We start from the raw sequence: 11,454 nt of genomic DNA, 5'->3' as shown, positions 1-11,454 counted from the left end.
AGACATGTCTATTAGGATGGTTTCCCTTCTTTGTGAGGATAGCATGTGATGACACTCCACTCCTACATGTGTCCTTGGTCATGGTAATTGCTAGATTTGCCTTGGTTGTTGGTACGCCTCTGGGAGTTTCTATCTTTTATGATTAGCCATGTGTTGTGTTGGCTTATGCTTGAGTTGTTTCTTGTTGCGGTTTTGGTATTGCTGAGTCTCTTTGGTTGTTAGGTGTCGGCCTAGGTTTAGAGTGTGTGTGGGACCTTGTGTCATCTCCTATCACTGGGGGTGGTTCCTTTGGCTCCACATGGTCAGGTGGTTTGATGCCTTCTTCCATTGGGATGTCCTTCATTGGATGCTTCTTGCGTGGATGTGGATTTATGTACTTTCATCTTATGGATGGATATTGTAGCAGATGGATGTATTGATCATATGACATATGTTGTTGTGGATATCATGAGATTAATGTATTTGCAATATGTTCTTAAGAGCTATGCTCCTTAATGTAATAGGATAATGGATATGTATTTGTAGATGATGCTTAGGGATATGATTTATGTCATTTGTAAGAGATCATATGAAGTATCATAATGTATCTTGAGTTTGTTTCATTAATGGAAATAATAGTATTGGTTTAATTGTTGTGTACTTAGCATTGTTTGGGTGTTAAGATAATGAAGATAGGATTAGTAATGCGATTAAGATAATCTTGGAATGGATTAATGATGTTAAAAGGAATGAATAAATGAGAGTAGGAACATTTGGATTTGGTGTTCTTAAAATGTATCTAATGGGAAATTAATTAGAGTTGCATAGTGATGTATGCATTCATGATAGATGGATTAGAAATGATTTACATATATTGCATGGAAAGAATGACTAAGGATAGGATTAGAATGCATTGAATTGTGATAGTGATTATGAAGATAAATATTGTTTATGCTAGTAGTGTCAGTACTGACGTTGAGATACCCTAGGGAAGATAGATGTGATATTGTGTTTATTTCCGCTTGCGTAATAGTTCATGTGATTATGCTTAATGTTCATATTGTTATGTGCTTATCATGTTAATAGATGATTAATGCATATGAGTAGATGGTTATACATGTTGTATAAGATGATGTTTTAATTTTATTTTTTTCTCTATTAGTATGTTAGTTTTCTTTATCTCTCTAGGCTATTTTGGCAGGCATTACAATTTAAGAGTTCCAAAACTATTTAGGCACAATATATAGCACATGTAGCAATGCATAAGCATCCTATACCATAGTTACAAATAGGCTTGCAGTCTAAGAGAATATTTGTAGGCAACCTACACCTATTTTGTAACCACCTATTACTCAATGAATAACAATGCGTAGCAGCCTTTCATGTATGCACTTGACAAAAAGTCCTACTAGACAAACAATGACCAAAATCAAAAACAATTTTTTTTAGTGATACAATATTGCTTGCCAACTAAAATACTTGTATGTCATCGTAGCACTAAGCTAAAGAAGATCGATAACTTGTAGAATACCAATAATATTTTAAAATATTTACCATCCCACAAAAAACATTATCAATCTCTAAAACCTAAGTAATCTTGTGGATCTTGATGTACTTTTATAATGTTGTCAATCAGGCATATCTCTTTAGTGTGTAGAAGAATTAAGAGTCCTCTCCAAATAATTCTTAATTAAGAAACAATAACAATCACATTAAAATTGAACAAAAAAATGCATTGATATTGCAAAAGGCTCACGACAATTTATTTCCATAACTATAGTTTCTTCTGTCAAGAAAAGTAGGACATCATATTACATAATTTTGTAAATATCATTAATCATTTTCAAACATTCTACTCATACAAACATCAACGTGAGACCAATACAAGCTCTTGCAAGCACAACCATGATACTAAGTTTAGCTCCTTTCAAACAAATACACTAGAAACCACCTCCGCACTGAAAACCAACAATAGAATACCAAGAGTCACAACTTAGAATTCCACATCCGATACACCTCTAAGATTTAAACATAAATCTCCACGACGAAAACTGAACCTTGTAGACAACCAACCTCAACCCCAACCCCTTGAATGCTTTACAACACTTATGAAACAATATGAGAGTAATTAATCACAACATAATTATTAGAGTTCAATACAACTCTCATTTGGGAACGAGCTCCATGGACGTAACATTGACATTGTCTACGTCTGTACAACTCTGTTGCTGGTTTTCACGTTGAATAGCATTCCTCCCATGGCTGCTGCCAAAAGCTTCACTTGTTTCTCTCTTATAAACATACAGCCATGAAACTACCAGAAAGAAAATCAGATTCAAGAAACTAAGAACAGCCAACAATGCATAATAATAGTAAATCCGGGATGCATTCAGATTGTCTAGAATCCAACTTGTGTGGCCCTTTTTTCCAGTTATATCAGCCACTGTAGTCAGAAGAGAAGCGCTGATAAAATTCCCAACGCCTAATGTACTGGCAAACAGTGAAGTTCCTATGCTTTGCATGCTCTCAGGTGACTGATCATAGAAAAATTCTAACTTACCCACTTCAAGGAATGCATCTCTTATACCCATGAGTATAAACTGAGGAAGCAAAATGAAGACTGTGAGGGGTGCTACTGCTTTTGGGTGGCCTTCAAGTCCATGTTCTTTCACAATTTTGATCCTTTGTTGCTCTGTTATTGCTGCAACTGCCATAAGTATTACATCCATAACTAGACCAATCCCCATCCTTTGTAAGATAGTTATGCCTCTGGGATTTCCTGTAAATTTTCTGAAGAGCTTGACAAGGATTCTTTCATAGATTACAATGGACACCAGCATTGACATGGTGACAAATGCTGTGAGAGAGCCAGAGGGGATTTCAAAGTGAGGGCCCATGTTTCTCTTGAGTGTGTTTCCTTGCTTGATGAAGAGTGTGTTTACTTGGGCTACTAATGTGCTTGGTATGAACATGGCAACCCATATTGGGAGTAGTTTTATCATTAGCTTGGCTTCTTCTACTTGAGTCACAGTGCATAGCCTCCATGGACTTGATATAGTACTGTCCTTTGTTGCTGCTTTATCCAGGAATCTGAACCAAAATAAATTTATGTATTGCCATATTAATCATTAAATGTATGATGCAATTTGAATTTGAAATATTGTATTTATAGCATTAGTCATATTATGATATTCTAAGAAGAGCAATGAAGTTTTGTTTAGAGTAATAATTTTACGCAAAGACTATTCTTTGGAGGCTTGGGTTTTTAGTATTTACAGCTCATGTATGTATGTATGTATGTATGGACAAAGACTGATCTTTGGAAGCTTGGGTTTTTGGTATTTACAGCTTATTCATGTATGTATCTATGTATGTACCAAATATCATGAAGTTTGATTATTATATAGCTATACATTTTGAAAAGGTTTAACTTAGAAGAATATATAAATAAAGGATGCAGCTAGTTAGGATGGTTGGAAAATGAGAAATTGATTTTTTTTGTTTTGAATAAATCATTTAATATTATCTACAATAGTCTATTAGTTCATGTGTGTGTAAACCCATGAACTAATAGACTATGGTCCAACTCATTTCTCTTTGTACTTAAAAGCTCATCTTATAGACATGTTAAAAACTGATGCTTTGATTACTTTAATTTTCAAAAATAAAAAGATTAGTTTAAACAAATACAATTGATTATGATAAAAATTCATTCACTGCCTAACTTCAAATAAAAACAATAAAACCATCAAAATCTGAACTCAACTACAATTAATAGCAATTATTAGTCCAAATAAAAATAACAAATCTTTCAAAATCTATTACCCAAATACAATTAATTCCATGATTTTATTAGATTAATTTAACTAAAGAAATAGACAAAACACATTTTTTATATGTGAAGGAGTTCTACTTTGTATTGAGGATACATTCTATTCAGTTTTAATAACTTTTTCAATCCATGTTAAGAAGAGTGATTGTATCTAAATTCTATTATTAATTTTGTGTTTGACCTTTTCAATAAAAAAATTAATTTAAATATATTTGAATAATTATCAATCTCTCATTATACGCAAGAAAGAAATATATGAAAGCTAGAAGAAAATTTAATAATAAAGGAAGGACAAATTTTAAATGATATTCATGATTCAAAGGGGAGGTGAGTAATGAGGCATGGGAGGCATAGACTAAGAAAGAGGGCTTGCAGTTTCATTTAATATGCCTATAGTTGAAGACATTTTAAAAAAAAATGAATATTGCAGAATTTTGGTAGGGGTATAGAGGAAAGTACGGACATTCATTGTCACATAAACGATAAGGAAGGGCTCTTCAACAATCAACAGTGAAAATTCATGGGGTATTGTTGTCTTCTCAAAACGAAGAGTTTAAAGAACTAGAATCAATTTTATTTTTTTTTTATTTATTTACAATCAATTTTTAGTGAGGAATTAAAATAATTCAAGAGATTGGTAATTCTTTTTATGCAATTAGAAACAATTCGTTCATTTTTTTTATTATAAGATATTAGAATATGATCTTGACATCAAGAAGGTAAGGCATTTTTTTATAATAATAGAAGTGGTTTTGGAAATCACATATCTCTATGATTTTGATGACTTTTTGTCATGATTTTTAGAGGGGCTATGGCTATTTAATATCATATCGAATCCACTAAAATATAAATTTAATGAAAATTAGAAGAAAAAAAAAAAAAAGATTTACTATAGAATTAGATCTACAATAGGTTTCCCATCCAATTTTCTCCTAGATCTAAAAATGAATGATTTTTTTCTCATATATAGAGGGTTTATCAAGAACATATTTCTCTTACTATAGTGTATGTTTGAGGTCATTTTGATTATAATTCATGGATTTATTGCAAAATTAAGGTTTTTACCAAATTCACTCTCAATGTTCTAATTAATGATTTCTAAAAGTATTTTTTCTAGGAAGTGAGATATAGGTTTTGGTAAGTTATAATACTATGTTTAGATTAATTTAAGTTGTTTTGTCTGATTTATTGCAAAATTATTTTGTTGCACACCATGTAGGGATCTAACCCTATCGCGCCTAGAAAATCTCAGGACAAGGATTAACTAGATTTTATTATAATTTAGATAATTAATCTTCATACAGATTAACTGAATTTTATTATAATTTAGATAATTAATTCCTTCAGAATGATAACAACTAGTTTACATAAGATCATGAAGCATAATACATTTATATTATTAATACCCTAAGGTCTTGCGATAATACCTAGAATTGTAGCATCATGATTTCTAGTAGATAATTATATTTTCCTATGGATAACAAGGTCAATGCTCAAAATACTAGATGAAAGTAATAATAACATCAATATTTCTTTTATATGGGTGGATGTGGTATAACCATGTGTAAACTTGAGCTTCTTGGTTGTAGTAATAGATCTCACTAGTATAATATGTTGTGCTAGATAGTATTGCCTCATATCATATGGTGAAATAGATTCATATTAACACTCCTTGAAGCTAATATATATAGTTTATGTCCTTATATATAGGATAATGGTATTATTAGTTTTTATTAATTATGTTTTTCATGGTGTCTCTACATCATATGGCTAATTATAAATGAAATTACCAAGCTAACACTTATTGACCTTAGTTCTATTAACAACATTTGTATGAATTGCATTGGGCACGCATTGGGGTTATGAGTAGAGAATTGTTGTGATGACCTTTGCCTAAAGTTACATTCATTATGTACCATTAATGATCTTGATGATTATATATTTTTTAGAAAGATGAATATAGTATTTTATATACCTCTCTTATAGTATTTTTTTTAAATGGTCACACTATGGTTGGTTCTTTTTGGTAAGAAATAAATATAGAATATGCCTTAATGTAATGAACTCGTAAGGAATCCAACCTATCTTACATAAATAAAAATTATAATAGTGGTGAGGCATAAAATTGAGATCTTGGTGCCCTTTGAAGTTCTTTAGTGCATGTTCTCTAAAAGGTGAACTTAATTGGGTTTTACCTACTTATTGTTAAGAATGATTAATTGATGGGAAATAATTAAATGGAACCTTGGTGGGATATGCAATAGTAATCAATGAATATTTTTGAGTTATGAAATGTTCATGCATCCATCGAATCTGACTGCACATCAATAATTAAAGACTTTGGCCTTTTTTCAGTTCTCTATTGAGTTTGCGCATGTGAGAATGTGATGGTGGTTTTAGCCTGCATATAGTTAGTGATATATTTCTTGATTTAGTGATATGATTAATTATTGCAACCTACTCAAATCTATCCATAATGTGTACTTCTTGATTTTGTATCTTATTTAATATGATTGGTGAGAAAAAAAAACATCATTGTCTTTTGCACTCTCTTTTCTTGTACATATTCATGCATGTAGGAATACAATGGTGGTTTTAGTCCCACTCAAAATTGATTCTCATGAGTACATTGTGATATCATTGAGACAACTTGCATGATTATCACCACAATTTTGACAAAAAAATATACAATTGTGCCTACTCTCTCTTTTTATTCACACAAGTATAATTATACTTCACATGGATGGGTTGTTTCCATCAAATCTAATTGAACATCAATAATTAAAGACTTTGGCTTTATTTTAGTTCTTTGTTGAGTTTGCGCATGTGAGACTATGACTGTGGCTTTAGCCTACATATAGCTAGTGATATATTTCTTGATTTAGTGATGTGATTAATTATTGCAAACTGCTCAAATATATCAAGAAATGTTTATTTCTTGATTTTGTCTCTTATTTGATATGATTGATGAGAAAAAAATATCATTATTTTTTGCATTTTCGCACTCTCTTTTCTTGTATATTCATGCATGTAGGATTACAATGGTGGTTTTAGTCCCTCTCAAAATTGATTCTTGTGAGTACACTGTGATATTATTGAGATAGCTTGCATAATATCACCACAATTTTGACAAAAAAATATACAATTGTGGTTGGCCTTTTTTCAATTCTCTATTGAGTTTGCGCATGTGAGAATGTGATAGTTGTTTTAGCCTACACATAGCTAGTGATATATTTCTTGATTTAGTAGTATGATTAATTATTGTGGCTTGCTCAAATCTATCCAATAATGTAAATAAGATCATCACAAATAAACCCTCAAAGTTTAATTCTAGATCTAGGTATGACCCTAACCTTGGGAGTTTACCACTTTTGTGTGTAAGCAAATAAGTGAAAGTGTTGAGTTGATATCACCATGATTAATGGAGAAGTTATGAAGCCAACCCTTCTAAGCTATATGGAAAAGGATTGGTTGATTAGGTTGGTAATCATTGTGAAGTGAATAAAAATTAAAATATGCAATGATCAAGTGACAAATTTTATATATGTATGAGTCCTCAAGATTTAGATTTGGGTCTAAGGATGATCTTGATCTTGATCTTGAGAGCTTAGCACTTTCAATCGTGAATGTATGAATAATGGTTTAAAGTTGTTGCCACAATTATTTTGAAAAAAAATTATGAAATCGACACACTTCTAAATTAGATAAGAGATGCTTGATCAATTTTGTTAGTATTTGTTATTAACTAAAAGATAAATATTACACTAACCAACTTTATAATTAACATAATTTCAAATTAAGTTTGTCTATGATTAATCCTACGAGAAAAATCCCAGCCCTAAATCCAATAAACTTACATGAACTCGAAAAAAACTTGAAAAAGTATTAATAATGTTAAATGCCAAAATAGATATATTACTTTTCACTTCCTACCTACAAACCAGCATTAAAAATCTCATCGAAACAAGTAGAAAATAATGTATTAACAGCAGAATGGAAAGAAAATGGCCAACAACTAATTTACAGATAATTTTATCATATCACAGAAGAAATTTTCGGAAACCTCTCGTTACAGCCTCTAAGATTGAATTAATCTCTTAAATTATACGGTGCAACAGGGCAAAGTATTGTTAAACTCACCTCAAGATTGGAGTGTTAGAAATGGGGAATCTTCCTTTGGCAAGATAAGCTTTGGGCTCCAGTTCATAAAGCTCTTCTGCATTAGCAGGTACCTTCACTCTCCATTTACGAACTGCTGCAACTATTACCTGAGCAATTCGACCAAAAGGATTCCCTTTCTGAAGTTTATGTCTGTAAACTGGAGTACCCACTAAGAATATAACCACTGATATAATCAAGCCAAGAGTAGGAACTCCATATCCCACAGGGAATCCAATATCTTCCTGGATGTATATCAGAAAAGTTTGTGCAAACAGTGATCCCAAAAACACACTGAACATCCACCAATTGAAGAAGGAAACCTTTTGAACCCTCTCTTTGGGCTCAAACTCATCAAATTGATCTGCACCAATGGTGGAAATATTGGGCTTTGTGCCACCTGTGCCCACAGCAAGGACATACAATCCAAAATAAAAGATTCCAACCTGAAATGTAGAGGCTTTTGGACACACACTCACATCTTTTGCACATGTTGGTGGTTTCAGAGATGGCACTGAGACAGCCAATGTCAAAATAGCCATGCCCTGCACACAATATACTAGTATAAAAAATCTGATCTCCCTTGGTTATGTACATAAAAATATGTGGTAGAGATAGAGAAAAGATGCAGACCAGTATATAAATGAAGGAGAATATTGTGAAAGTCCAGTAGCGTCCCCAGTGGGTATCTGCAATGTATGCACCAAATATAGGAGTAATCCAAATGGCACCAGTCCAATTGTTTACATTCCTTGAAGAAGTTACTGTGCCCTCATGTAACTTACTGGTTAAGTAATTCACTAAATTGGAGGCAATTCCATAGAAGGCCATCCTTTCAAATATTTCATACCCTGCATGTAAGCAACAATCCAATCCAATCAAATATTGTACAAATGGTTTACTGGGATTTAACTTCATAAGCTTCAAGTCAATTTTAATGAATCTATATTTTGGTGGTTTACAAAACTCGTATCAAATCTTAGTTTTCTACTATTCTGACGATGGATAATAGAGTGTGATCTAAAATGTTGATTTAAAAACTAAAATGCAATCTACTACAGAAATTTAGCATCAATTCAAATCCATATTATGAATCCATATTTGGACAAACCCATATTAAGTCAACTTTTAAAAATCCAGATTTTGGCTAAACCCATGCCAAATCAACTTTTATGAGTCCATATTTTGGCGAAACCCATGCCAAATCAACTTTTATGAATCCATATTTTGGCAAAACCCATGTCAAGTCAACTTTTATGAATCCATATTTTTCTGGTTTACAAAACCCATTTCTTTGAAAAAGTTAATGTGAATCACTACTCAAAAAATATAAATTCGTAAACTTTTCAAAAACATAATATATTTGCAAAAATCACTATATTTTTGGACATATTTTACCAACTAGAAATGAGCAAGCTTTCCATTTTCCAGTCTTGGACCTAAGAACAGGCCTGCCCTTCAAATCAACAGTACCATCCATAGTAAACCCTTCCTGAGATTCCATACTGCCTCCCTCTGTAAATTCCCTGGACACCATAATTCCTTCTCTCAATGACTTTTTTAGCAGAGAATTATTGTTACAGTTGAGTAATTAGTGCCTGAATGCTCAGTGTGACATTAAGCTCAATCAACTGCACAGAGATAGAATTTTTCCACAGGGAGACTGACATGGTGTACATCAGTATGGACAGATGTAATCCAGTCCTTGAAAAAAAAAGGCTGTGTTCAATCAATGCCTGCAATTCAATACTTAATAAGTTCTCAGTAATCCAGAAGGACTCAAGACTATTTCTGGTGGGTGTTTACTATTACTGAAAATTTTTATGAGTATTATATTGATTAGGAATCTGGATTTATCTCCTTGTTTTATAATATTTTTGGATTTATGTCCTTGTTGTTCAAGATTTTTTCAATATAAATGTGCCTTTCTGAATATCTTTGCATAGGTCACTCATATGCATAAGATACTCTCTAACGAGAAAAACGAGCATATCTGCATACATTTTAGATAAAAATAGGGTTTCAATACTTTCAATGCCTGTCATTACAAAGGCCTTGGGTCATCATTTATTTTGTCAGTGTCGTTTAGTGAACTATATGGCCGGTCTTTGGATCGTGTATGGAACTACTTTACATGTATTTTGACTAGAAGACAAATAGCAGTTGAATATTTTATTTTTATGTCATACTTTGTTTACGATAACCACAATAGCCTGCAAGAATATTTCAAAGGACGTACATTATTAAATTATTTGACCGTTGAAAAGTAGGGTTTTGATTAAGTTGTGAGAAAGTGAAGTCTTACCATTTCTTGGGTTTATAAATATATATTAGTTTATCTATCTTAATATATCAAGATAAATTACGTCGAGATATATCCTTCTTTAGAAATCTATTATTTTATGTGTCTGTGTCTTTCTCTTAAATAAGAGCCTTAAAAAGATATATCTCCACATAATTGAATATAATAGATGACTTTGGTGAGTTTAAATAGATATTGACATGCTATCAAAATTGGAAATTGATATACAAAGTTACAACTATGATTATCAAGATGGAAACATTTTCAAATTGAGAATAGATATTGAAACTATTTAAATTCTATTTAGTTATTTTTTTTTAAATAGAAATTTGTAACTTTTTTTTTTTTTTTTGGGTAAAAGTGGAAAATCCACTAAACTTATATTTTATTAATAAAATGTTTACATCGGGTTCAAAAAAGGCATACCGGCAGGAAAGAACCTGCAAGAAAACCTCTGATTGTAACCTTCAAAAAATAAAACTAGGCACTACCCTTACATCATTTGTTCCTGTCCAGTCATAACCCCCAACCCCCTACCTCTAATATTTTTACAAGGGTCCCATAGGACAATTCCAAAAAACTAGACTGCCACCAAATGAAGGGGTGAACAAAAATGCCATGAAGGACCACCAAGGAGATAAGAGAGGTATAAATTCCTTCCAAAGCCGTATATAATCATCCGACCATAATAGAAGCCAAAGAACCTCCAAATCCGCAATAACAAAAACCATTCCACCAGCTACAAAAAACAGTCAGATATCCAAATACCAAGAGCTAGTGCTCTCCTTCGGAGGTTCAAAGGCTAAGACCGGAGATGGAATAACCCTTAGAGGGAAAGCCAAACAAGCAGGAGCAGAGCACAAAAAACCCAAAGTGATTAACGAATGCAGTGCCTAAAAGACAACCCAAGCTTTATCCACATATTGATCAGGAGCCAAATACAACAGAAAATCCATGGAGGCCCGAGTGTCTTCCATGGAGTCACATATCAATCCCATTCGTAATTCATGCAATAATTGGCCAGACCAGCCATTAGCCATAAGCTCGTGGCGAGGAAGAAAGCCACCATAATAAAAAGACCCCATGTCAAAACGATAATCAGCCAATGCAAGAGAAACCAAGTCCCAATTACATACTGATGAAAAAATAAACGTGGAAACCAAGAGGCGGACCAAAACCTCAT

The 11,454-nt window shown here is 32.4% G+C and overlaps 1 protein-coding gene across 1 annotated transcript; it reads right to left on the bottom strand.

Annotated features, from left to right (window-relative positions):
• Positions 1-1,790: 1,790 nt before the first annotated feature.
• Positions 1,791-9,788, bottom strand: LOC131078491 (protein NRT1/ PTR FAMILY 5.2). Its single transcript, XM_058016200.2, has 4 exons — positions 9,368-9,788; positions 8,603-8,820; positions 7,952-8,514; positions 1,791-3,069 (listed from the first exon to the last, which is right to left on the bottom strand). Exons 1-4 carry the CDS (start codon positions 9,504-9,506, stop codon positions 2,145-2,147), a joined length of 1,845 nt encoding a protein of 614 aa, XP_057872183.1. The 5' UTR covers positions 9,507-9,788; the 3' UTR covers positions 1,791-2,144.
• Positions 9,789-11,454: the final 1,666 nt, after the last annotated feature.

The sequence above is a fragment of the Cryptomeria japonica genome, chromosome 7 (assembly GCF_030272615.1).
Source record: "Cryptomeria japonica chromosome 7, Sugi_1.0, whole genome shotgun sequence".
Classification (NCBI taxonomy): domain Eukaryota; kingdom Viridiplantae; phylum Streptophyta; class Pinopsida; order Cupressales; family Cupressaceae; genus Cryptomeria; species Cryptomeria japonica.
Note: the sequence above shows the minus strand (reverse complement) of the source record. Positions and strands in the feature narration are given on the sequence as shown.

Excerpts from the sequence above, each read along its gene's own strand:
- LOC131078491 (XM_058016200.2), bottom strand. The coding sequence starts at position 9,506 with ATGGTGTCCAGGGAATTTACAGAGGGAGGCAGTATGGAATCTCAGGAA. Across the intron at positions 8,515-8,602 it reads TCTCCTTCATTTATATACTG|GGCATGGCTATTTTGACATT; the intron begins GTCTGCATCTTT and ends TATTGTGTGCAG. Across the intron at positions 3,070-7,951 it reads TCTAACACTCCAATCTTGAG|ATTCCTGGATAAAGCAGCAA; the intron begins GTGAGTTTAACA and ends ATTTTGGTTCAG.